The 27,624-nt window shown below is 39.5% G+C and overlaps 1 protein-coding gene across 2 annotated transcripts in view; it reads left to right on the top strand.

The window, feature by feature from the left end:
- The window catches only part of TMEM182 (transmembrane protein 182), a 250,522-nt gene that overhangs the window by 180,018 nt on the left and 42,880 nt on the right, over window positions 1-27,624 (top strand). Inside the window, exon 5 of one of the 2 annotated variants that reach the window (XM_024354609.3) lies at window positions 16,774-16,900. The exons of the other annotated variant lie outside the window; for it this stretch is intronic. Coding sequence (XP_024210377.1) covers window positions 16,774-16,862 — 89 coding nt within the window. The 3' untranslated portion in view covers window positions 16,863-16,900. Of the gene's footprint in view, window positions 1-16,773; window positions 16,901-27,624 lie in introns of those variants that run through there. 2 annotated transcript variants of the gene reach the window in all.

The raw sequence follows: 27,624 nt of genomic DNA, 5'->3' as shown, positions 1-27,624 counted from the left end.
AAATACCCGAGACTGAGTAATTTATAAAGGAAAGTGGTTTAATTGACTCACAGTTTCACATGGCTGGGTAGGCCTCAGGAAACTTACAATCATGGTGGAAGGCAAAGGGGAAACCAGCACCTTCTTCGCAAGGCAGCAGGAGGGAAAGGGAGGAAGGAGGAGCTGCCAAACACTCATAAAATACATGAGATCTCATGAGAATTCCCTATCATGAGAACAGCATGGGGGAAACCATCCCCATGATCCAGTCACCTCCCACCAGATCCCTTCCTTGATGAATGGGGATTACAATTTGAGATGAGATTTGGGTGGGGACGCAGGGCCAAACCATATGATTCTCTTTCTGGCCCCTCTCAAATCTCATGTCCTTTTTGCATTTCAAAACCAATCTTGCCTTCTCAACAATCCCCCAAAGTCTTAACTAATTTCAGCATGAACTCAAATGTTCACAGTCCAAAGTTTTATTTGAGACAAGGGAACTTCCTTCCTCCTATGAGCCTGTAAAATCAAAAGCAAGTTAGCTACTTTCAAGATACAATGGGGGTACAGGCATTGGGTAAATGCTGACATTCCAAATGGAGGAAGTTGGATGAAGCAAAGGGGCTACAGGTCCCGTGCAAGTCGAAAATCCAGTGGGACAGTCTTAAATCTTAAAGCTCTGAAATGATCTCCTTTGACGCCGTGTCTCACATGTAGGTCACACTGATACAAGAGATGGGCTCCTAAGGCCTTGGGCAGCTCTGCCTCTGTGGCTCTGAAGGGTATAGCCCCCACAGCTGTTTTCACTGGCTGGCATTGAGTGCCAGTGGCATTTCCAGGCACAGAGTGCCAGCTGTTGGTGGATCTATCATTCTGGAGTTTGGAGGATGGTGACCCTCTTCTTATAGCTCCACTAGGCAGTAATCCAGTGGGGACTGTGTGTGACAGCTCCAACCCCACATTTCCCTTCTGCACTGCCCTAGCAGAGGTTCTCCATGGGGGCTCCATCCCTGCAGCAGACTTCTGCCCAGACATCTAGGTGTTTCCTTGCATCCTCTGAAACCTAGCTGGAGCTTCCCAAAACTCAACTCTTGTCTTCTGTGCACCCAAAGGCCCAAAACCTTATGTAAACTGTCAAGATTTGGGGTTTGCACACTCTGAAGCCATGGCCCGAGCTATGCCTTGGCCTCTTTTAGCCATGGCTGGAGCTGGAAAGGCTGGGATGTGGGGCACCAAGTCCTGAGGCTGCACAAAGCAGTGGGGCCCTGGGCCCGGCCCACAAAATCATTTTTCCCTCCTAGGGCTGTGGGCCTGTCATGAGAGGGGCTGTGAAGACCTCTGACATGTTCTGGGGACATTTTCCCCATTGTCTTGGTGATGAACATTTGACTCCTCATTACTTATGCAAATTTCTTCAGCCAGCTTGAATTTCTTTTCAGAAAATGGATCTTTCTTTTCTGTCACATTGTTAGGCTGCAAATTTTACAAACTTTTATATTTTGCTTCCCTTTTAAATATAAGTTCAAATTTTAGATAATCTCTTTCAAGTTCAAAGTTCCAAAGATCTCTAGGGCAGGGGGAAAATGCTGCCAGCTTCTTTGCTAAAACATAGCAAGAGTGAACTTTGCTCCAGTTCCCCAAAATTTCCTCATCTCCATCTGAGACCATCTCAGCCTGAACTTCATTGTCCATATTACTATCAGCATTTTGGTCAAAACCATTCAACAAGTCTCTAAGAAGATCCAAATTTTTCCACATCTTTCTGTCTTCTTCTGCACCCTCCAAAGTTTTCCAGTCTCTGTCCATTACCCAGTTCCAATGTAGCTTCCACATTTTCAGGTTCTCTTTATAGCACCACCCCACTCTACTGGTACCAATTTACTGTATTAGTCCATTTTCACCACTATAAAGAATACCAGAGACTGGGTAATTTATAAAGGAAAGACATTTAATTGACTCACAGTTCCGCTTGACTGGGGAGGCCTCAGGAAACTTACAATTATGGTGGAAGGCAAAAGGGAAGCAATCACCTTCTTCACAAGATGGCAGGAGGGAGAGAGAGGAAGAAAGAACTGCCAAACACTTATAAAAGTATCAGATCTCATGAGAACTCCCTATCATGAGAACAGCATGGGGGAAATCACCCCCATGATCCAGCCACCTCCGACCAAGTCTCTTCCTTGACACATGGGGATTACAACTCAAGTTGAGATTTGGGTGGGGACACGGAGCCAAATCACATCATTCACATACGCTTTCACAGTGCCCATCAAATACCCCGTTTATGTAATCTGTATCCTAAACCAGCCAATGCACTCTAATATGCTATCAAATTCTCATCTGATGGTGAATTATCCCTTAAAAAGAGTGATTTTCATAGTTTTGAAGTAGGACCATTATTTTTGGCAAGAATTGTGTAAGAAGCTGATTGCTGGCAAGTATGATTTAGTGAGCTCCCTTGGAAACCCAGAGCCTAACTGCCAATGTGCCTTACGCACCCCCATGTCCCTAACATCCACTTCAACCCTGCCCTTCTTTATAAGCCATTCTCTTTAACCAAGCATGAGGCTTCCAGGGGGGCTACAATAAAAGGCAAGTCTCCCCTGCTTTGTAATTGTCTCCACCACAATCATTTGTAAAATAAGAACGGTGTCAGATTACTCCTCTTCTTCTTTTGTGGTTATTGTGTTCATCACTGGAGTGTGAGCTCCCTGAACACAGGCACTTTTGTCAGTTTCACCCACTGTGGTATCTGACATGTTAGAAGGGTGCCTGGCACAGAGGAGACATTCGGCAAAGATTTGTGGAATGAAGATCACATTCATACATAGGAACACCTTAGAAAGTGGGACCCAGGGCACACAATTTAATGGTTAATATTGTAGATTTTAGGGAAAACTAGTCCTAGGTTTGAATACAAATCATTTCTCTTAGTATTTATGTGTCCTTAGACTTTTATTTAACCCCTAAACTAGTTTCTTTTTATAAAAGACAGATAATAGGAGAAATTCTCAGTATTGGGAAGATCATAAGAGATAATGTTTATAAAACAACCAATGTGGTACCTCACATATAGCAAGTGCTGAATAACCTGTAGGTATTATCATTATTATTAATACCAAGTGGGGGAGAAGGAAGGCATCACACTTTAAGTCTGAGCATGGGAGGTGCTGGGGCAAACCATAATTAATGGGGAAGCACTGTATTAGAGCAGAAGGAAGCAAGAGAGACCCCAAAACTTCCCCATGTCTCCAAAGTGGCTGTCTGAATTAGGATTTTAGGAAGAACTAAGGCATGTGACCACCATATGTATATTTAAAAACACATAGGTAGGTATATTTATAAAATGAATATTTATTTTTACACCAACATATATGTAGATGTATGCAAAAAGTAAATTAAAACCATTTGCATTTGAAAACATTTGAAGAATTTCAAAAAGGCTTTGAGGTTCTGTGGGTGGGCCGAGAGTTGTGGGGGTAGGTGTGAGGGGGGAAATCCCAGAATGTCACAAAACCAGAGATAGGGGGTCCATGCTCTAAACACCTGACACACCTCAAAATTTCAATAATATCCAATTATCTTCATTTGCACCAGATGAAGGAAACGAAATTGAGTATAATACCTCTGCTATGTTAAATGTTGTTTGTTTTTCTGTTTGTTTTGAAACGGAGTTTTGCTCTTTTTGCCCAGGCTGGAGTACAATGGCACAATCTCAGCTCACTGCAACCTCCATCTCCTGGGTTCAAGTGATTCTCCTGCCTCAGCCTCCCAAGTAGCTGGGATTACAGGTGGCTGCCACCATGCCTGGCTAATTTTTGTATTTTTAGTACAGACAAGGTTTCACCATGTTGGCCAGGCTGATTTGAACTCGTGATCTCAGGTGATCCTCCCGCCTTGGCCTCCCAAAGTGCTGGGATTACAGGTGTGAGCCACTGTGCCTGACCTCACATTAACTGTTTATTGGCCTCATGGCCAGGTAATTAATCTGAAACAGATAACTTGCTACCTAGCTGCAAAGTAGAAAAATGCGTGCGGTGTTGGTGGCAATGAGTTCTGTGAAGGGTTTGGCTATTTCAGACACATGGCACGATCTGTGTGGAAAGAGAGATGTTTGTCTGTATTCTGAGACCTCAAAGGTGTAAGCCATTGGACCACTCTTGTTTTCCAAACATAAGACACATTGGCCTTAAGGAAGCAGCCCGAATGACGTGATGTTATCTTGCTTTAATCAGTGTACAATGTAGAAAGAATTCAAGATGGGCATTCTATTCCCATACTTCCAGCACTGATGGCACACAGAGCCCTGGGCATTAATTTAGCCTCTAGTATTTTGGTTTCTCCCAGACAAATGGAAATAATGCCTTTGCTACTTGCATTATAGAACTTTTGGGAAGATTAAGATGATGGGTACAGAAATACGTGGACCAAAAGAATTTGAAAGTGTTAGTGAATCTTTTGCTTTCTTCCTCTTACTAGTGGTGGCTTTCTTGTTCTTCCTTCTTGTCCTCTTTCTCCCCCTCTCCCTTCTCCCTCCTGCTTGCTTTGTTGGGCCCCTTATCCTTTGGGAAGGAAAAGTTGGTGAATGTTGTAATAAAAATAAATGAGTTCCCAGTGGGTTGGCCTCACTTTTTCCACTCTCATAATAGACAGGAGGGAAGGTATCCCAGAGATCATCTAGTCAGTTGTCATTTAACTGAAGAAACTGTTTCTAATCGTAAATAAATCTTATGTAGAATCTGGTATATATAATATTTTTAAAAAGAAGTGCTCTATTTTAAATGGGAATCCAAGGATGGAAAGTGAGTTTACAGCGTTCCTGTGTAGGACTTCCCCCAAACCACCAAGTTTTACAGAAAACAGCGCAAAACAAAAGTTTCTTCTCCAACCTTCTCATTTGACATAGGAGAACCTAGAGGATCTGAAGGGTAAAATAACTTGAAGCTAAAGAAAGAATACCTTGTGAGCAGGCCCGTTCAATGACTGAAACTGCCATGGAAATTCATTGCCTAGTGTCTGTGTTAAGGGAAAAGAAGGGCTGGAACACATTATGACTTATGAAATACCATAAGATTGTGAAACCTTCATTCATGGTTTGCTTTGCCTAAAGCAAGTCAGCCTCTCCCTCGGCCTTGGTTCTTCACGTGCAGAATGAAAGGGTTGATGAAATGAGCTCCAAGATCCTATAATTCAGGAGTTCCAGCATTCTTCTTCTTAATGAAGAAAGGCCTCCATAGAAGCAAAATACAGTATAGAAAAAGACTCTTCAGATTCCTACAGCAGGTATACTCACCCACAATATTTTCTGAGTGCCTATCCTGTGCCAGCCATGGTTTTTAGGTATCTGACACAGCTCCGTGAACAAAGTAGAAAAAAAAAATGCATTGGTAACATGCAGCTAAAATTCTACCCAAAGTCAGGTTTTTGTGAGATTTTTATACCAATTTATACCAATGAAGTACTTTTGGCAGATCCGCCACACTTACCCACTGATGGTGGCCATCTCTAGTAAATAATGCCGATGTTTTATGAAGCGTGTACTTGTGCTGGGGGATTTACATATTTTACTTTATTCTTTACGACAACCCTATAAAGTGGGTGTTATTACTCTCTTTTTACAGATAAGGACACTGAAGCTCAAGGCATTTGCACAAGCTGCCTAAGGCTACTTTTAAAAAGTGTGAAGAAGTTAGGATTTGCCCCAAATCCCCTGACAACTCCTTCGTGTTCTCATTCTTCTCCCTCAGCAACCGATGCCCTCAGCCAATGGAAAAGCCAGAGATATACTTCCATGGAAACAAAAAGAGACCAATATAAAGAGTTGCATTTAAAGAAACTCTGTTTGGTAGTTCATTTAATTGAATTCAACATAGACTATTATAAGTAGTCTAGAAAATACACTGTGATACATATGCCCCTTTGCTTTTTGAGCTGGGATGACAAAATAAGATTTCTAGGGGTAAAGAAGCCTAAAGCCATGGCATCACTTGATCTTCTCCATGGAACAAACTCCACTGCTGCATTAATATTGAGTTGATCTTTAGCGACTGTAATGCCTGCATAACATTTGGTGTCCAAGTTATTGTCCCATTCTGGTTGCCTGACTTCCTTGTCTCATTGTCTCTGAGTTGAACACGTCAGTTTGCTTTTGTAGTCCTCTGTTTATTGATCAGACCCTGTCATCTCCAAGACGGTCCTTACATGCAATTGAACCCTCCACCTTCCAGACCCTCCTATCCACCTCTCCACAACCTCTGGGCACCCTTTCACCTGGGCTGTCAGAATAATGAAGGCTTGATTTCAATACTTTCCCTCATTTCTCTGTTCACTGCTCTGCGGGTTAATGCAGATTCCAAACTTCAACAAGCAGCTGTTAAACATGTCATTAACACTGCTTCGGCTGCAAATGAGACTCTGCTACTGGGATTACTCCGTGAGCTATAGTTTTGTGATGAGCTTTGTCAATCAGAGCTGACCTGCTGTGTACCGAATGGAACTCAGATTATCTTCTTTCTTCCTCTGACTCTTGTCATTTTTTTCCACAAAGAATTACTATTCTACTCCCTGAAAGATTGATTACTTGCACAAATAAGAGAGTCTGAGACATTAATTCAAAATTCACAGGCTTTTCTTTATCTCAAACCTGCAACTCCCTCTACATTTCCTCCTGGTAATTATATTAGAATTGTGTACACTAGGAATTGCCATCTGATTATTATGAAACTAGTTTTGTCATGACAAAAATGAGCTTAAGTCTTGTTTTTTTGGAAAATGATCAGTACAGTGCACTGGATGAGAGAGAAGGAGATTAAATCCAACTTGCTTTCATCCATGAATGCTTTCATCTCTTTTTCAAACACAGGAAATGATTACCACTGCTATAAGCTGCAGTTCATATGAGTGAAAAGGATAAGGAAATATTGAAAATTCTGTAACCAACAGTAGGACATAATATAGGTCTCTGGCACCCACTGTGCGACATGTACTTTATTTTTCTATACTGCCAATGTCAAGAGTTTCAGATTTGAAAGGGAGTCTTACCTTGAGGTGTAACATTACGGACTGAGGAATAAACAAATTGACTTTTTAAAAGAAAAGTTTAGACAAATTTTTAATAGACAATTAAAAAGAAGGTAGTACTTACAACCTCTAGTAACTATTAGCTGTAGTGAAACATTGGCTCATGTTTATAAGTTATAAGAGAGAGAAGGTAGAGCCGTCATTCCATCATAGTGTATTTTCTAATGTATCGTCAAGTATACAAAAGATTCTTCAAGAGCAATGATCACAGCCTATTTGCCTTTATATCCCTGATATCTAATATGTTGTTAGCTAGGTAATGGATAATGAAGTGAGTGAGTGAATGAATAGTGTTCTTTGGGTGAGTTATCCAGTGTCATTTTGAGACTGAAGAAATAAATGTGGTTTTAGTCATTCACATGCAAAAACATTGACTGTGCACTTTCTCTCTATTTCATACACACACACACATGCACTTACAATGCTTATACTCTAATTTACGTCCCAAATTACACTCCACAATACGTCTTATTTTTAATGAGGATAGACACTGAAACTGCTTTATCAGTTATCTAGTGCCGTTATAATACTGTGTAACAAAGCCACAATACCTTCAATGGCATTCAACAAAAAACATTTATTGTTTATATGCAATATATGCAATTTCTTACCAAGTAACACAATTAATGGATTAGGTTCACTTCAAAACACTAAATAATATATCTGTTCCTAACTCCAGGCAGAGACACAAAAACTGGAACCTTAAAGATGAACAGGAAATGATGGAAAACAAGAGGAGGACCATGTGATTAGACATAGATAAAACTGGAAGCTTTATCAACTCCCACAGTTCCATCTGGGGTCAGCTGGGGGTTGGGTAAATGGTTCTGCTGTTCTTGGTTGGGCTTGGGGTCTGGGGATCAGCTGTTGCATGATCGACGATGGCTTCCACTTAGACAAATAGGGCAGGTTAGCTGTGCTCCATGTGTCTGTGTTTCTCCAGCAGCCCAGTCTGAGTGTGTCCCCATTGATGGCAGAGTTGTAAGAGTGAGAAACCTGCAGGCTTCTAAGGTCTTGGCCTGGAACTGCCACTTCCTCTCTACTCTATTGGTCCAAACAAAATAGACGGGGTAGAAGAATATACTCTGCTTTTGTAGGAGGAAATTCAAAGTGACATGCCAAAAGGCATGGTTAGAGGGAGGGGTGAATAATTTGGCTGTTTTCATAAATTGCGCATTTGCTATTTTATGAATGCCTTTAAAATAAAGGAATATTGATCACATTGAATTGAGTGCACTTGGGGTTCAGTTTACTCCTTTCTGACCTCTAGTTACACGTGCATAAAATATAATATTGTTGTGCTCAAATGAGATAAAAGGAAGAAATGTACGTTTCTCTCATATTTGAAATCAAGAGGCATATTCTGTTCCAGGCCACTAGCAGACACAAGCTTTTCCTCTAGACAGCTGATATTCTTTTTGCTATGTAGATGTGAATAAAAGAGCAACAGAGATGGTGTAAAAACTGCTAATAGAGAAACAGCACAGGAGGTGGATGGAGGGTGGGGACAGTATGGGCTAAAAAAAGCAGGAATTCTCGCTCCAAAATGGAAGCTTTATCAACTTCCAGTTCCATCTGAGATAGCACAAGAGAGCAAGAGAAGAGAGTTGGTTTTCAATAGATCAATAAGGTGATCACTAAACTAAGTCCATGACCCAAGGTTATTTGAGTATTTCGTATTTTGACTCATTTACATCTCATGAGCCCCAATAGTGCTTCTCAGTATTCAATTTTTTTCTCCATTGATTTTAATTAAGCTCACCATAGGCTAGCAACCCTGATGAACAGGAAGAGTATTTTCTATCAAAAAGCTGTGTAGCTTCTGAGGCCTGAATTCGGAAGCTCGCCTACATCTATTCAAAATGTTTTTACTTCCATCCTGTGGCACGATTCTTAAAATGTGAAATAAAGACACATTCTGCTGCTACGCCATAAAGATTTTCCACTCTGTAACTGTGAAAATTACCATATTATTCCTGATTCAGACATGTCATATGGAATCTGGGATCAGTGATAAGTGCTGTGTATACAGTAGCTTCTGTGCGGGAAGTGGCGCTTGCTGCTGTTCATGATGGGACATGCTTGCATACCTCCATTTAGATGTCTAATCACATGGTTCTCCTCTCGTTTTCCATCATTTCCTCTTCATCTTTAAGATTCCAATTTTTGTGTCTCTGACTAGAGTAAGGAACAGATATATTATTTAGTGTTTTGAGGTGAACCTAATCCATTAATTGTGTTACTTGGTAAGAAATTGCTGCTGTATCTTTATGACAAGGTATCTCAAGGCAAAAATCAGAGCCACTTGAATGATAGCTTTAAGAGGAAAGTGGGGCAATGTCAGTCCATAGGAAGTGTTTTCAGAGCACAAGGGACTTCTTTATATAGTCCATCTATTTAATAAGTGCAATAGTGTATATTCTAACAATGGCTTACCATAGAAAATGAAAAACGTGGGTCCAATAGAAATCAGAACAATAGGACAAGTCATTTGAATGCAGTGTTATCAAAAGCCACTGAGTAATCCTACTCAGCCATATCATTCTGGGGAAAAAAAAGGAGAAAGGAAGGCAGAAAACAAGGAAAGAGGAAACCAACCGATCAACCAAAACTCTGATTATAAATTTATGTTAATTTTTTAATATAGAAAACTAGTTATCTATTGCCACATAACAAATTACCCCCAAATTTAGTGTCTACAAAGAATAACATTTATTACCTGAATGTTTCTTAGGTCAGGAATCTGGGTACAGCTTAGCTAGGTATGTCTTATTCAAGGTCTCTCCTGAAGCTGTAGCCAAGCTGACAGCTGGGACAGTGGTCTCATCTGAAGACTCTACTGGAGAGGGGTATGGGAAGGAGAGTGTGAATTTGTTTATAAGTTCTCTCGCCCCTGGTCCCTCACCACACAGACTCACAACATGACAGTTGGCTTCCCCAAGACAAGTGTTCCAAGAAAGAGCATGACAGAGCTTGAGAAGGAAGCAAGTCTTTTTAAAACCTAATCTTGAAAGTGACATTCCATCATATTTGCTGTATTCTGTTAGAAGCAAATCAGTGTCTTGCTCATTGTCAAGGGTGGCAGATCACAGGGCCTGACACCTGGCTGGTGGGAATCATTGGCAGCCACATTCATAGGTACCTACCCTATGCATAAAGGCACAAAGACGAGCACTTAGAAAACCCATCTGTAATCTCATCACCCAAGGAGAGTTATAGTTAAATTTTTAATACATGCACATACAGATATTTATCAATACATTGAAATCCATTTGTATCATTTTCCTCAAAGAATTAGTTCATACCATATGCAACTTTCTGAAACCCCTCACTTAATAATGGGCTATACAGTAAAAAAAAAGCTTTTCATAAATCAACTAATGCATATTTATTTTGAAAACAAAAGCAAAATTCCAATTGATCTATAACCTCACTACTTGGACATAACTACTATTGGCCTTTTATAGTACTTTCATCTCTTTTTTCATGTTTATCTGTCTATAAATACAAACACCTAAACACAAATGTTATCTACTATCATGCCCTTGGTAACCTGAGTTCTTATGTTGCTCTCAAAGAAAGCTGTGGTTAGCAGCACTTACTGTGGAAGGACATCCAATCTCTGCAGAAAACAATTTATATTTATTGTTAATATCATAGTTGTTACACATTGAAGAGCTTGACTAAACTGCCATTTTACATTTTGTCAATATCTTATTTTGAGGTGCAGTATTAAATATATTTGATAGTTAAAGTTAAGGAAAATATAAATTTATTGTTCAAACAGAAAATACCAATATTTCAACAACAGTGATTCAGATAATGTTCCATTATGCTTAAAAAGTTAAAAAAGGAGACAACTCAAAAATAAAAACACAAATACGACTAAATGTAGAAATAAATGCGAAATTAGCATTTTTGTTTCTGCAAGATATCTTGTGTCACACTAATTTGTTAAATACAAGTTTATCGATTGGTGGTTTTGTTCGTGCCTGAGTCAAGTTGAATAAAGGTACAGGAGGTTGTGAGTATAGAGTTTAGATGTAGTTAAATCTTTGTGTTATTTAAATGACTTTGTAATAAAAAATAATAATGATTGGCTATCCATGAGAATTTTTCCCTTTAAGGAGTGGTGAATTCATTACCAATATGCCCATTTTATTACTAATATTAGGCTCGTATTTTGGACCGTTTCTGCCTTTGCATATAACATCTCTCTCTTCATTACCATTGCCCACAAAATCTTAATACTTACTTTCTTCTTTATTTTTGTCTTGAAAAATCTATAAGCTTTGTTAAGATTGCACTGGCTAATGATATTTGCTCCCCTTTCCTGATAATTGAAACTATATATGTAATATACATGCATGATCAATCTACTAAGAACTACTATTCCGAAGTCCCTGGTCTAATGAAACACACATTCTAGAAGGGGAGATTGTGTGTGTGTATTTTCCTTTGGGAGTATATATGTGTGGGTTTTGAGTATTGCTAAAGTATATTAAAGTGTTAGGTAATGATAAATTCAATGAAGAAAAATAAAGCAAGTGACACAGCTAATCCAGTGAGGTTTGACTATTCCTTATCTGACCCCAGGTCCCTAGGATGGACAGCCATCCTGTTTGGTAAGGAGTCAGAGACAGCTATACTCAGTATGCTCTCAGTTCTCAAACCCGGCTGCACACTGAAAACACATGGAGAGCTTTAAAAACACTGTGCCTGCCTAGACAGAAAGATGGACACAGTAAACGTTGGGCACTCCAAAAGGGAGGAGGAAGGGAGGGGCCAGTGTTGCAAAACAATGGGTACTATGTTCACTATTTGGATGATGTGTTCCCTGAAGCCCAAACTCTAGCATCGGCCACTATACCCATGTAGCAAACTTGCACATGTACCCCTGAATCCAAAATACAATCCAATAAAATAAAATAACAAACATGCTGTGCCTGGATCCTGTCTCCAGAGGTTCTGTTGTGATTGGCCTCGGGTGTTCTGGCTTGAGCAGTGGGATTTTTAGCAGCTCCTTTGCCAATTCCAAGAAGTCAGGCTCCTAAAGTCTGAAGCTCTCCAGATGACGGCATTTGTAAATTGGCTTTTAGTGTAGATGGATGGTGCCAATCTCCTGCTTACAGCTCTTCAGCGGCTCATCAAGGCCCATGGTGGTGTTTCTCAACCCTGCCTGATAGCAAAAATCACCTGGGGTGCTTGTTAAATGTCCAGATCCTTAGAATCTCTTCCCTATCTATTAAATCAGAGTCTCCGGGAACAGAGTCAGTGGGTCACCTCAGCTCTTCTTAACAAGCAACCTGGGTGATAACATCTGGCAAATTTTAACAGCCTTCTCAAAGTTATTGCCTGAATTCCTTCCATGGCATTCAAGGCCTATGAATCCAGCTTCAAATGTCATCCTTTAAGCTATGCCAGACTGATTACTATTTACAGATTGCAATGCACTCTTATAATCTCCTGGTTAGAAACTTTTGCCAAAAACATTTTGTCAGTTCGGTGTTTACAATTTGTAGCAAGTGGCAGAGGGATTTTTTGGTAAAAGGGAAGAGGCTATTTTGGAATACATACCGGGTCTCTTACAGAGAATTCATGAAGAGAATGGTTTATAAGCCAACAGTGGGTTTGTTCATAGCACTGTGCAATATTTTGTGCCTATCTCTTTTTACTCATGAGGAGCTTTGCTCCCACTAGGCTGCTGAAGCTTTTTCTTATCATCCTTTGATGATCTAAGGGACCTCATTTGTAATGACAGAATACTAAGTTTAGATGTATTTAGTTTCATAATTTGAAAAGTATTTTTTTAAACCATGGAAGCTCATTTGTTTTTCCATTACCCAAGTAGATTGGAAAACAAGGGCCCATCTTCATTTAATGGAGAATCTGAGGCCAACAAAACCCAGAGAACTTAAGAGGATTATACCAGGTTGCACAGCTGGCCAGCAGCTGAGTAGAGTCTAGATTTCTGTACATTCTCAGTCCCTAGTTTTTCTACCTCGTTGAGAATTGATTCTCTCCCTTTGTACCATTTATAAATGATTCCCACTATTTACCTGATGGTCTTTACTTGGTGTACAGCTCATGAATGCTATTTTCCTTTTGAAACTTAAAATAGGCTGCTAAGGTTAGATGGTAATGGTGTCCTTTTTAATAATAAATTAATGTGGGTATTACTTTATCATAGTTAATTAGAAATCATGAGATTATTTTGGAAATTTGTGGATTATAGAGCAAAGTAGAAGGTTTACATCTAGGGAAGAAAGAGATGAAGTGTTTATTTTGTTTTTCTTAGATAAATACTTCATGTAGGTCTGAATGATCAGATAGGATGTATAATTCAGCTTGCTGTGGGAGATGATGGAAACTTTTCACTCTGAGGCAGTAGGGAAGATCACTGTGGCTGCAGGACCTTGTAGGAGAGGGAAAGAGATAGTGTGGTAATGCCAAAGAAAACCAGACCTTTCAAGAGATTTTTTTTCCACTGAATTGCTTTTATTATTTTATCATAAGATTTGGGTTTTTTCCTTTTTTTTCCACCCAGCTAGAAGTGGATGCATACAAGAGGTGTGAGAGAAGAGTCAAGCAGAATTCTGTAAAGTGGGCTGTTGACTTGGTTTTATCCTTTTTGGGGCAGAGGTTTGAACTCATCAGCCACAGTCAGGATTTAACTGGTTTAGGCATCAGAGTAACAGCTCTCAGAAGGAGATTCCTCCCCGCTCTGCCTAGAACGCTCACCACTGTGTGTGTGTGCCTCCTCATTTTCCTCCCTCAGGTCTGAGCTTACGCTCACTTGCTCTGAGAGTCCTGGCTGTGCTTGGAACTGTGTCCCTGTTCCTGGGCCTTATAGCCCCCTGCTCTTTCTCTTTATGCCACTCAGCCCTATTTGTAGCTATGTAATTATTTGATAATTTTATGTCTTTCCTGGTAGACTTCCAGTCCACAAGAATATGGATCGTATCATTTCCCTCCAGTATTGTATTTTCAGTGTCTAGAGCAACAGCAATTATGATTGAGTGAATAAATGAATGAATAAGTGAATGAATGCTATTCACTGAAATGCTATTCACTTTCCATTTGAAATGCACTTTTCCTGTCCTTTCTCTCAGAGAAATGAAAACAAAACTCTTAATACTATTTGAAGACTCTGTTTAGATATCATATTATTTTTGTTCTTGTGGAAATTTTCTGCATTTTCTTCTGGAATAGAAAAAAGTAATCTTTTTCATTTCTGCTCATTAAGCCTTTGCATATCTCTCTATAATCATAAGGCAACAGTACATACTATAAAACTTAGGAGTTTTATTTTTCGATTCCCCTGCAACCTCCACACTGTGGTCTACTTAATGGCAGAATGTGTCTTGTTAATCCATATTTTCCTTTAGTGGGTGATGAATAAAGGTACATCAACATTTTGAATCGATGGGTAAAAGGACAGTTGGGAAAAAAACTCTGGGGAGCAGACTGGATCTAAAACAGATGCAGATACAACAAAGTATCGAACTGTCTAGCAAGACAAGAGACTTCCGGATATGTAGTATTTTGGAAGAATATGGTTTTAGATTTTTGTAGGGGCTTTGCACTTTGGAAACTTCATATAAGTACTTGAAAAGGTACTGATGCAGGTTGAAGACAAGCTTCTCATAGCTAACTGATTTTGAATTAATGATATTTCCTATCTGAGCTCCAATTCTTCACATGTAAACTACTTCTTATCTCTTCTGTAAATGCCTACTTCTTATGAGAAATCTTTCGTAATTTATTGTATTCGGACTATATCATGACCCCTTTTCTGATGAAGTTGGGAGCTGCCTGTTACAATCAATGATCAGTATCCATGCCCTGTTTGTGATTAGTGCGTGGTAACTTTATGTGAACTGCACAATGAAGGCTGATTACACTTTGTCTCAGAGCAATTGAAACAGTGATATCATGAGTCTCTATACCAAGGAGCCACATGAATTTCACTTGGCTGGTGAGAAATAGTGCAGCAAATGTACCCACTCTGGATCCTTCTGTGCCACTGTTTGTGCCATTAGGCATTTTATTATAAAGCAGTTTAATTTTGGAGCTCAACCTAAAACACACACACACACACACACACACACACACCTTTAGCTTGTCGAGTATCAAAAACACTTTCCCATAAAATGCCCCTTCTTTTTTTAAAAAAGAAAAAACAGTAATATTTAAGCCTGTTTGATGATGAATTTTTAGAGTTTTACCAATTCTTAACCTTTACTGAGTTTCTCTTATTGTTTCATTTTTTTGAATCTTACTGCTTTGGGTTTATTACTGCTTCTGCCCTGAGTACTTTTAACTCAGTCTGTGTATTTCTGCAAACTTATTGGGGGCGGAGGGTAGTGGCAGTGATAGGGACAGTCAGAAGTGGTGAGATGAGAGGCAGAAAGAGATGAGAGGCAGATGAGCTAGAGGCAGGGCTGACAGAAGAAACCTAAGGACTTCCCAATGTTCTCTAAACAGCAGGCTTTGGAGCTCTGATACGAGAAGCTCAGCATCAGTGCTAGCAGTAATACCAAATAACTTAGCGAAAAGTTAAAACATTCTGCAGTTCTGCTTATCAGCTTTGAGCCCCATGGTCCATGCTAACAAGAGGGATAAAACAAAAATTTTTTTAAATAATAAATACAAGGACATTTGGTGTAGTGTGCACACCAAGAAAGATACCAGAAATTTGGTACACTATTCTGCTCGGCCTTTGCATACTAATGAAAATACATCATTATTCTGATAAATGAAGGCCATTTCTCCTGCAGCCTTTCAGGGAGAACACTGCACCTGACACTCTCTTTGAAGCATTTGGAAGTCTGAACACTCAATTTCTTGCCACTGCCAGCTTTTGAAAATTGGCCTCTCCCCTCCTTGGGATTTAGCGGCAGAGTCAGCAGTGACTCCACAAAGCCCTTGCACATTGGGGGTTTAAGGCCGAGGAAGGGGCTGGAATTTTCAGGAGTAAGCGGAATCTTAATGCCCTCGCCGCAGACGGAGAGAGGAAATGAAAATATATACCTGAGCATATTACTGCATCGAGGGGGCTCCTGTCTCAGACTTGTCTTCAGCCATAGAGGGGTCGTCCACACTAATAACTGTGATCATACCAAAATTATTCGATGCCAATTTATTTACTTACTTCCCCCCATCAAAAAGACAATGCATCGCCAACAAGTCACAGACAATTCTTTTCCTGTAAAGGTGGGGGTGCTCGATGTACATTCAGAGCCACGCACGCGAGTGCGAAGAAGTCGACTACCACAGCTATTTAATCAGGAGTGTTTGTTGATTTGAGCAGAGGCCCTATGCTGTGAAATGAAAACAGAAAACCAAATTTTCTTGAGCAATCTCGCTGTTCCTGCTTCAGGTGCTAGGCCATTTCACTAAAGCAGCTCAGACGAGAATGTCATTAGTTCTTAAGCCCCAGGTGAATTTGCCACTGTTCCACATGATTAAGCCAGATAATTGTGTGTTGATAGCGAATGTGGTTGGTGAAATACAATTTCTAGGGCCTTCCTAAACAAACACAATGTAGGAGTGAGTCAGAGAGCTGTCATTTCAGTCCTTTGTCACAGGTTTTGCACGGGCAGACATCTCTGGCAAGGGCCGGCTAGCAATTCAGTGGTGACGGCCATCCCTGGGCTCTTAAAGGTGACCTGGCTTGAAAAGGGAATCACACATCATTCTGCATTTGTTTAGGGAAGAAGAAAAAAGGACATCTCATTAAAGTGCCAAGATACGATGCCGGCTCCTACGTGCACCTTGTTTTGGACCCTGAATGTAAATGATCACTTTCAGCGTGTTTTAAAAAGCATTCGTGATTTCAGCGATCCTTTCTGAAATGTGTAAAAATACCATCGTCTCCAATGATAAAAACAACAACAACATCTGCCGATGGCAAAATATAGTCAACTTTCAGGGCCAAGTTTTTGGAAGCAGCCAATGCGTTTGCATGTGTGATTTTCTTTTTCACATATAAGTTTCTGTGGATACAAAAATATATGTTTGTATGTACTGATCAGGTGTCTGTGTCTTAAATTTACATAGCTATGGTTTCCCTGCACCTAAATATTGAGGCTTTTAAAATTTGTAGTGTGAAGGTATAAAGCTTTTAATTTGTTGTTGGTGGCATTTGGCATGATATCTTGGGTGGTTTTATTATTTGTATTTTTAAAGCAAATATACTTAAATTTTCAAAGGGATCACTTCCTGTCAATACGTGTATTGTTTCCCCACTTTTCTCCCAAGTTAATAAACAACCACAATGATAATACCATATATTTTGATGGTTTTTCTTTTTTTTTCTTTTAGTCTATAACGTGCTCAGCTGATCCTTACAAAAGAAGACTGCCATTGACTTCTGAAGAAAAACAAAAATAAGGTTAAAAATGGATTCCAAACTAGAGATTGGAAAAACAATAGCCCCTTAATTGGCATGAGAAATTACACACATCCGAAGTGTGTACAGATGTTGTGATGGGGGATGGTTACTGATATGGCAGCTTTCAATGTCAGTAACAATACTCGAAATCATTACTGTGAAAAACCCATCACAAAACCACAGAGCATTTGTACTCATGGAGTGCCGCCTCTGTCCAAGAAGCCTTTTCTCTCACATATCCAAGCCTGAACACCTCCAAGGACAGGGAGGTAGATCATTGCCTTGGGGCATAGATGTATGTACGGGTGCTCCTTCAAGACAACCACCTGTTGATGAGCAGAAATGAGTTGAGTGTGACCCAAGGCTGTCTCTCAAATGCCTCTGATATTGCAGCCACCACTCCCACAGTCTCTGCCCCAGTGGATCAGGACTCCTCAGAGTCAAGGGTTTCCCCTGAGTGAATTCTTTCTTCCAGCCATCCTTGCATGTCTTGGTCTCTTAGCTCTTCCAAACTCCTCATAAAGAAACTTGTTTTCATTATTGTTCCCTTTGTTAAGGGAGTTGAAGAAAAGGCTTGAAGGTCAAATTGGAGGGTAGGAGACACAAATAATTCATGATGGCATTGTCTATAAAGGAGAAAATCTCCCCAGCTCAACAACAGAATTGGTGGTGCATTTTTGTTTCCTTTTAGCAGGTGGTAGTAGTCCTGATGGAAGTGGCTGCCAGCCAAGAAGAAGGGGAAATGGCATGGTGTCTATAACTTCTTTACTTGTCTCTCCTTCAGTTAGATCACAAAGGAGCTGTGCAAATTAACCTTAAGCTTGTTTTGGAAAGCAGGTTGGCATGGTCTTGAAACACTTAGGTTATCATATCAACACAAATAGCTAGTCATCGGGCAATACTCAGACTTGAAATAGGGAAAGCATCACCCTTGGACAGAATTCCCGACATCAGCTGTGCCGCTGACTAGTGCCATGGCCTTGGGCAACTCACTTCATCAACATGTTATTCAGTTTCCTCATTTGGGTGAGGTTACCTCACATTTATTTCTATTCTTTAAAGTCCATGATTCTTTAAATGTAAGAATGAACCTTTAACTTTAGTAGAAGTAGAACTAGGGATGGTGAAGTAGTGGAAACTTTAAAGGCTCAGGGGGCAGTGAAGAATGCAAGATCCCAAAGTGGGACGGAGAGCCATTGCTGCCTGGGGCATGGTGTGAGCTGTTCAATGGCATAGAAGATGCTGGGAGCAAGAGCAGGCTAATATCATTTGGCTGATCCTGCTAGCAAGATGATGTCTGACCCAATCCAGATAGTGGAAACACTTCTTTCAAAGATCAACAAATTCAGTGAGATGAGGGAGGCTTGGTATGTGAAAACATTGGTAACAGCTTGAAGCACTGCAGAGAGTAAGTGAGTATGACTAGAAGGTGGTCTCGTTGCCTACAGAACAAGGTTGTCACTAAGGTTGTTATATTATTAGAAATTGTTACTCTATAGATGAAGTGGGATCAGAACACAGTCTAGAAGATAAACTGGGACCATTTTTCACATTAAAAGGTGGGGTGATTGAGGGAGTAAAGCATCTGTTAGACATGGGAATGCTGACATTCTGGCATTACAAAAAATTCCCCAGTCTTTTCATGGGACCATGTAGTGCTAAGCAGAAAGGTGTGTGTGTGTATATATATATGTGTGTGTGTCTGTGTGTGTCTGTGTGTCTGTGTGTGTATTTCGAGAGACAGGGTCTGACTCTGTTACCCAGGTTGGGGTGCAGTGGCACTATCATGGCTTACTGCCTTACTATAGCCTGGACCTCCTGGGCTTAAGCAATCTTCTCACCTCAGCCTCCTCAGTAGCTGAGACAAGTGTCCACCACCATACCTGGTAAATTTGTTCTATTTTTTTGTAGAGATAGGATCTTGCTATGTTGTCCAGGCTGGTCTTGAGCTCCTGGGCTCAAGCAATCCTATCTCGGTCTCCCAAAGTGCTGGGACGGCAGGTGTGAGCCACTGTGTCCTGCCAATATTTTAATAGTCAGTGAAAAATGTTCTTGAAAATAGGACTATAGATGCAGAAAGTAGAAAGCACTAAAGTCAGCTTTGTAATTCACCTTAGGCGTGCTTACGTGAATCGTTCAGATTGATATACATTTCGCAGCACACATCTGAAAAAGAAAATTTCCCGGGCCCTTTATTTGCACATCCCAGGAAACCTTTCTGTTAGTGGCTATGGCTTCGAGCAGGTGGGACTCCGCAATTGGCAAGGTGAATTCCATTGGGAATCTTGAAGCTGCCCTTCTGAAAGGGCGGTGATCTGCATGCACAGACTTGCCGCCTGCTGCCTGCACATGTCAGCCTCGTGATGGAGCAGAAATGCACTGAACCAAGGGGTAAACAAAGTCGAAGCTGGAGCCAAGTTACTGGTCCAATACTTGAGTGTTTTTGTTCACAAAGTGCAGCCCATGTTTAATGTAGAAAGAAGAGAGATGCAGTTGTTCCCTAATGGAAGGCTGTAATAGGACAATTCGGGGTACTGTACTTGTCCACTGAGTGAATGGGGCTATAACCACATGATTTCTATTAACCAAAAAAAAAAAAAAAAAAAAAAAAATGGCACAGTGCTGTTAAACTCTCCTTCTCTGCACAGAATGCATCTCTTAACTCTCTCACCCATCCACTGTGCCCACTCCTAGCCTCATCCATATAAGTCTATTAATGCTACTAAACTAGGACATGTGAAATTTGGGGAAATGGTTGCATTTTTCCCCCAAATAGGGTCATTAGGGGCCTTTAAAACAGTCTCTGTAAGCAAGACTAAAACCTAATCCCATCTCAATGATTAGATTCCATCCTGCAAAGTACTTCATTGAGCATCACTACTGTGAGTTTTTTTAGATGTAATTTTGGTGGCTCAGAAATGCTTTTTTTTTTTTTCTTGTTAAGTGATTGCAGCAAAAGGAAAGGAAATATTAGTGGCAGCCAGCATTTAAAAATGAACCATTGTGGCCCTTAACATTTTATAAGTAATCATAAATTTCAGCTGACAGCTTATTTCTTGATTCCTTTCTAATTAGAGACTTAATAATATATATTTCTTGAAGACAAAAGTGGTCTGGGCTCTTATGAATGCCAGAAGCTTTGCTAAAATAAAACAACTGAGGCCAATGTCAAACATAGGACAGTTTCACTGCATAAGAGAGTGTTATAAGAGGTCCTAGGCATCATGCTACTAAATTTAGGGGAAACCAGAGCGTGCTTTAATACTTTTAAATAATTGTGTCCAAATAGCCTTGCTCACTCCTTAAACAGCTAAATCTTTTTAATGCCTCTCAAAAAGGGTTCCAAATGGATTTAAATGGATTTGATGAATGTGAAATTTCCCTCTCTACTTGTAATTTTTCCAGAAATAGTGCAATTAATTTGATTTGTGCATAGGTACAAATCATTAGTAAATTGGGTGCTTGTATTTTAAAAGGATTTGGTCTTATTTAACCCCTACAAATTAATGAGTTTTGGTCAAAAAAATCATTCTGTGAATTTTGAGTTATCAGCCCCCAGTACTGGGCTTTTGTATTTTTTTTTTACTACTACACATCAGAAGAAATTGTGCTCAACACTCTAATGAACTGTTGTTTCCTTTATAACAAGAACTTTTAATGTGTATTCATCACAAAAGCTTTTCATCATATTGACTTATTTATTTATTTTAAGAAACAAAGTCTCACTCTGTCACCCAGGCTGGAGTGCAGTGGTGTGATCATAGCTACCTGCAGGCCAAGACTCCTGGGCTCAAGCAATCTTTCCACCTTAGCCTCTGGAGTTGCTGGGACTACAGGTGCACAACATCATCCCCAGCTGCTATTAACTCTTCTTTAGGTCAAAAGGTTTCAGGTTTTCTGTTGATTTTTCCTTTTCTTTTATTTACTAGAGCCAGTTTAGGGGTAAGCCTGGATCAATGGTTTAATTCCTCATCTTTCAGCAGGACTCAAATGTCAGGATTCAAATATTCTTTAGATAATCTCTTTCTGATTTTGTTCAAATGAGCCCTAAAACTATTTTTTATATTATTAGATCGTATTTGAGGCTTGCTAAGGATTAGAATGTGCTTCCTTGGGAAGATTTGGAATTGGGAGAATTTGCTTTTTGGGGAGAAGCTTTTGCCATTGGGAAATGATTGTAGCTCAGGTAGTTTCATGTGGCTGGAATTTACAAAGCAGAGGAGAGACATCCAGAGATATTGAGAGAGAGAGAGAGAGAGAGATATTAAAGGAGGAGTTTCCTATATTCCACTCAGCCGGAGTGATGAAATTTTGTTGCATACGTAGGACATTCACTGAAGACACCAGCAGGATAAGGCCTTTTTACCATGGCTAAACTAGCACCCCAAAAGGCTACTGTGGGTTCATCCTAATATAGCTTAAAAACAAGCTTCCAAAGGATAAAAATAATTTTCAAATAACTTAACTATCTGCCAGAACAAAATCTACCACTTTATACAAAGGGCACAAAATCTAGGCATTCAACAATGTTACAATCATAATATGCAGCATCCATTAAAAAATTACCAGACATTTGAAGACAGAAGAAACCTGGAGAAAAATAAGTCAATAGAAACAGATACATGAATGAGAGAGATGATGTAATTAGTAGATAAGGAATTTAAAATGTTGTTATAAATATATTCAATTATTTAAAAGTAAAACATGAACATAATGGAGATAGAAATGGAAACCATAAAAAGGAAGCAAATAAAAGCATAGAACTAAAAAAATACAGTATCTGGAATGAGAAATTAACTAGATGGGATTAGTAGCAGATTAGATAGTACAGAAGAAAAGGTCAGTAAACTTGAGGGCAAGACAACAGAAAATATCTGAACAAAAATGCAGAGAATCAAATGAAAAAAAAAATGAGCAGACCTGTGGGATAATAATAAGTGGCCTATAATATGTATATTTCAAGTCTCAGGAGGAAAGGAGAGAGGAGGGGATATGAAATAATTGAAGAAATAATAACAAAAATTTCCAAATAGAATTAAAATTATAAATCCATTGATTCAAGAAACTTAACACATCCAAGTAGAATAAGCACTGCAGTTCATGATAATCAAGTAGCTAAAAATCAATAACAAAGTCATAATCTTGAAGTCTGCTAGAAAAAAAACTTCACATTATGTAAAGGGAAACAAAAATAAGAATTGTTGCCTATTCTGTTTAGAGACTGCAAGGCAAATGTCAATTAATTTTTTTTAATGTTGGAAGGAAAAAAAGTCAACATTAACTTTTTCTATTAAAAGTATCCTGTGAAATCGCCTTTAAAATAAAGATAAAATAGAAATTTAAAAATAACCAAAAGCTGAAATAATTCATCATCAGCAGACCTGTGCTACCAGTAATATTAAGAAAAGTTCTTTAGGCTAAAGAAAAATAATAACAGATGGAAACTTGGATTTACACAAAGGAATGAAGAGTGCCAAAGTTGGTAAATACAGGGGTAAATAGGAAATATATATTTTGATTTGTGTGGTTATTTAAAAGACAATTCACTGCCTAAAACAAAAGTAATAACAATGTATTATGAGATGTCTAACATATGTAAATATGTGACAATAATAGCACTGAAGTTGTGAAGTGTGAAATGCAGTATACTGTTATAAGTTTCTTATAGTACATGAGTACTGATATGATTTAAGTTAGACTGTGATAACATAAAAATGTATATTTTAAATGCTAGAGCAACCATTAAAGGGGAAACAAAAAGATATACTGAAAAACAAATAACAAACAAGCAATAAAATAAACAAACAAAATCCCCATAAGACGAAATCACCAATAATTGTTCTACCAGGAAAATTTTCAGCAGGGAGATGTTTTGCTGGGTATAATAGTATCCTGATATACTTGTGATATTTGCATATAGACTAAAATTATCTCTAGCAGTGAATACTACTAGATTGACTGATTGATTGCAGCCTACTGATTGCTGTAGTAGGTAAAGGACTAAAGGGTAGTAACGTTGTTGATCTTGGGCAGCTCACATTGGCTTCCCAGAAAACAGTCAAAGTTTAATGAGTTTTGTTCAGATAAAGCTTGGGGGAAAGGAGGAGCCTTCTTCAAAAAACAGAACAAAACAAAGCAAAACACGGTTGTGCTTCAGGTTGCCGCGGGTCCTCTCGAATTCTTTTCTGAACAATGAATTCATGCAGTGAATAAGAGAGAGAGATTGGAAACTCTTTGAGGACATGAATCCTGCTGTACTCATCTTTGTTTTCCTAGCGTCTGGCACATAGTAAATGCTAACAAATGTTGGCATAAGCAGCTGCAATTCTTCAACTGTGTGATGCAGTTAAACTTACTCACCAAGGCCTATTTCATTGTCTTCATCTATGTTTTGTGATGACATCTAAGCGAATCAGGACACTCATTGTGTGGTGATCTTACTTGAGGCATTTAGACTCTCTTATTAGGGAATGAATGTTTATTTTCCCCAAAATTTCTTACATTGAAGCTCTTACTCCCAGTATGGCTGTATTTGGAGATAGTGCCTCTAAGAAAATAATTAAGGTTAAATGAGGTGATGGGGTGGGGCTCTGATCTCATAGGACTGTGTCCTTTAAAGAAGAAACACCAGGGAGACCATTCTTCCTGCACACACATTAAAGAAAGGCCATAACAAAACCCAGTGAGAAGGCTGCTGTCTGCAACCTAAGGGGAGAGCCCTCATCAGACACCAACCCTGCTGGCATCTTGATCATGGGCTTGCGGCCCCCGGAACTATGAGAATATACATTTCTGTTGTTTGAGCTCCCCAGTTAGGGGTATTTTGTTATAGCAGCCTGAGCCGATTCATGCATCCCTGAGCCACAGAAGCAGAGGATTCTGAAACTGTTCATTTTGATGTAGTTTGTACCTTGATCCCAATTGAAGTTAGGGGAATGTTTGGTGATTTTCCCATCACTCAAGATTGGAACTGTGTGTATTCCTGAATCCTGAGAATCCCTGTGGCTTCACCAAGTATATTGGGGTTTTGGTTGGCATCTCTCCACAGAGACACTGGGCATAAAGGGAGGGTTTGTGGGAACCCATCCAACCTAGGGAACATGAAGTTACAGCTGCCTTGTAGTCCTCTTTATCCTTTCATTCATTTGTGACTTTTTCAGCTTAGGTGAATATTGTCTCAATGCCATCATTCTGCTTTTACTGCACGTTAACAGTGCTCCCGGCTGAAGAGAGTGATGTCAGTGTTTCTTGCCTATAAACCAAATGAGGTCTTGCTGTCATTCTGGCCAGACCTGCTTTTGTTTGCTAAATTCAGACAGAAGGCATCAGACCAGTGCAATCTGCTCGGTTCCTAGCTACGGGAGCCAGCAGTGTGACTCAGGGTCAGACGCGTGGGTATGGACACCTCTGCTAATGAAGCTGGATCTCTTTTGCTGTACTGTATTACTATAAAAAGAGAATTAAACACTTTTGACTTTTTTCATGTAAATTAATAAATCAGCATAGGTATTTTTTAGTTACATTCATTCTTAAAACATGAAAATTTTAAATATGCCAGGTTTATTTGAGTTTCCTCACCTCTATCCTCTCTAAGGAGTATTTTCCAGTAATGTGAAGCAAAAACTTTTCAAAGAATTTTATAGTTTTCAGCCTTGCATCTCTTCCTCAGGTTACTTACCTGTGTAATAGTGGCTAAGTGTGAAAGAAAGAATAGCATTTGACATATAGTAAATGTTCAATAAAAATCACTGCTTGAGGAATAAATTATGAAATGAATTGCTATAACTCTTCAAAGCTATTTAAAAGTAACAATTCTGAACAAAACTGTCTTTGTAAGATTTTAAAATTCACAGGTTAGAAGTATTTTGATATTAAACTTTTTCTCTCAAGGTAATTTTTGTACAATGGGAAAGAAAAATCTTTATATTAATTGTGTATCTCAAAGAGCAGTTGATCTTTGGTTCCTATGTGAGCCCATTTAACACAACAGTATGGGAAGTTGTACTAGCGGAGCTCCATTTCTTTGGCCATCTTGAACACTGACTTATTAGGTGGGTTCACTAGTGTGAATGTATGTCTCGGTCACCACCATTTATATGCCTGCTGGCTTTTCCTTACAACCTAGAACTTTAAAGAAAATAGCAGAGGACTTAGATTCCTCCAGAAGACTCCTTTAATCACTAATGCCTGATGAGAGCTATTCAAAAGAGAAATACTCTTTTTGAAGCAGCTATTTGTAGAATGTGAGGCTACTATCTTCCTCCACACACCTCCCCCTCTCTACGTATGCATTCTGTGTCTCTAATTTGTCAGCCTTAAATTCCTTCACCTGTAATAATCCATTAACATTTGACATGTTGGGAGACATGCATTAAGGTAGAATTTGTAAATTTGGATATTACCAACCGGGGTTTCCCAGCTCAGGGTTAAGATTTTATGCTAGACCTTAACTTGATGTAGCCTTGTTGATAGCTCCAAATGAATACTGCATCATGGTGAGCCTTCCAGTAGTCTGGGCTAGATTTCTTAGAAAATGCACAAGCCGGAGTCTCTTTCATAATTGCCAATGACATCTTCACTTTCTAAAACCAATTCTATCATGATGAGAACATCGCACTATAAAGGGCAAGAACATGCATTAAACCAAATTTTTTGACTACCCAGACAATAGGGAAATACAACGAAGGAGGCTTATTCATTTGCAGGGTCTGTTTTGTCTCATTGCTGACATCCTGCACGGCCTGTCCCCAGAGGTGGCATGATGTCACTGGGTGTCCCAGATCTGAGTTGGCACTACAAAGCATTGACTACATCAGCAGTCACTGATGGGAGCATAACACTTTTCCAGAAAAATAGCAATACAGGAAATGGATACTCTAACCTTTTGGTTTGGGTGTTGTTTCACATAGGAATACAGATCTCCATTGTGTCCACTCTTGCATTGATAAGCCAAGAAAAGAACAAATGATTTTACTTTATTTTCTTACCCTTTCCCATTTGGAACCCCAAAGTTTTGGTCCACACTGCATTATTTTGCAGGAAAACAAAACAGAACAAAAACAAAACCCGTGCAAACCTGCCAGGAGACAGAAGGGCGGGAAGAATATTAAGCAAGGAAGAACACTTTTGAGTCGAGCTGGCAAAAGCCACTGTGTTTGCTGCAGGGGAGCAGATTAAAGTCTCCTAAACACTTCATTTCCCTATGGGGCCTGACTATATGAGAACAATTCAAGGTCCACTGCCTTGAGTGATGGAACTTCCCCTCCTCACCAGCCTACCCCCCGTGGTCTTTATCAAATTTGAATGACCTATGCTCACCAGGACAGATACATGCAGTTGCATATTGTCTAGGTATGTCAGGTATTAGATGCTGGTAGACTTTTTATGCATGAAACTATGGATAGTTAGCTCAGGATACAAATTATATTTTAATATTATCAGTGAGGTTTCAAGTAAACTCCCCAGGGTCCCCAGCTTTGACATGCTTTTGAGCTCAGAATCCAGAGGACTTCTAAAATCCACCTTGCAGTTACAACTCTGATGGAATGATCCATCTAATAAATCGTCTTGTCAGGGAGGCAGCGGGCTGCAGTGCAGTGTTCAGCGTGGCATAGAGGGCTGCCTGCAACCATGTCAGAAAAACCACTCCACTCCAGGCCTGATAGAAGCAATACAATCCAATAGAAAAGTCCCAGCCCCCTGCACAGCTAGGATTGAAACCTTTCCTGTGATCACTCACTCTTCGTGGAAGATCTCAATTCTTTGAATTGCAACATTTGGGGATCTCTGGATGCCCAGAGAAGAATCTGCAACTGCAAGAGTATAATAGTCTTTCTCCCACCCTTTATTTTATTTTACTTTATTTTATTTTATTTTATTTTATGTTATTTATTTTATTTTGTTCTTTTTTTGTTAATCTCTGAAAGGGTCCATGAGGAAGGACACAGGCAGCGAGAGGCCTGTGTCCTGGCTGGAAAGGGTGTTTAAAACCCATTTGGAGTTTGGGTGAAGGTGAAAGTTGTCAGGCTGTGAAAAATGGCATCAGTGTTGGCTGACCTGAAATAGGGCTGTAAAGTTCTATTCCTCACAAAGGCAAGATATATTATTGCTGTAACGCCATTATTCCGCTCCATCACTTTTAAACCTTGTTCCCATTATCTGCAAGTTAA

This window comes from Pan troglodytes, chromosome 12 (assembly GCF_028858775.2).
Source record: "Pan troglodytes isolate AG18354 chromosome 12, NHGRI_mPanTro3-v2.0_pri, whole genome shotgun sequence".
NCBI lineage: Eukaryota > Metazoa > Chordata > Mammalia > Primates > Hominidae > Pan > Pan troglodytes.
This window is presented reverse-complemented; position numbering and strand designations above follow the sequence as displayed.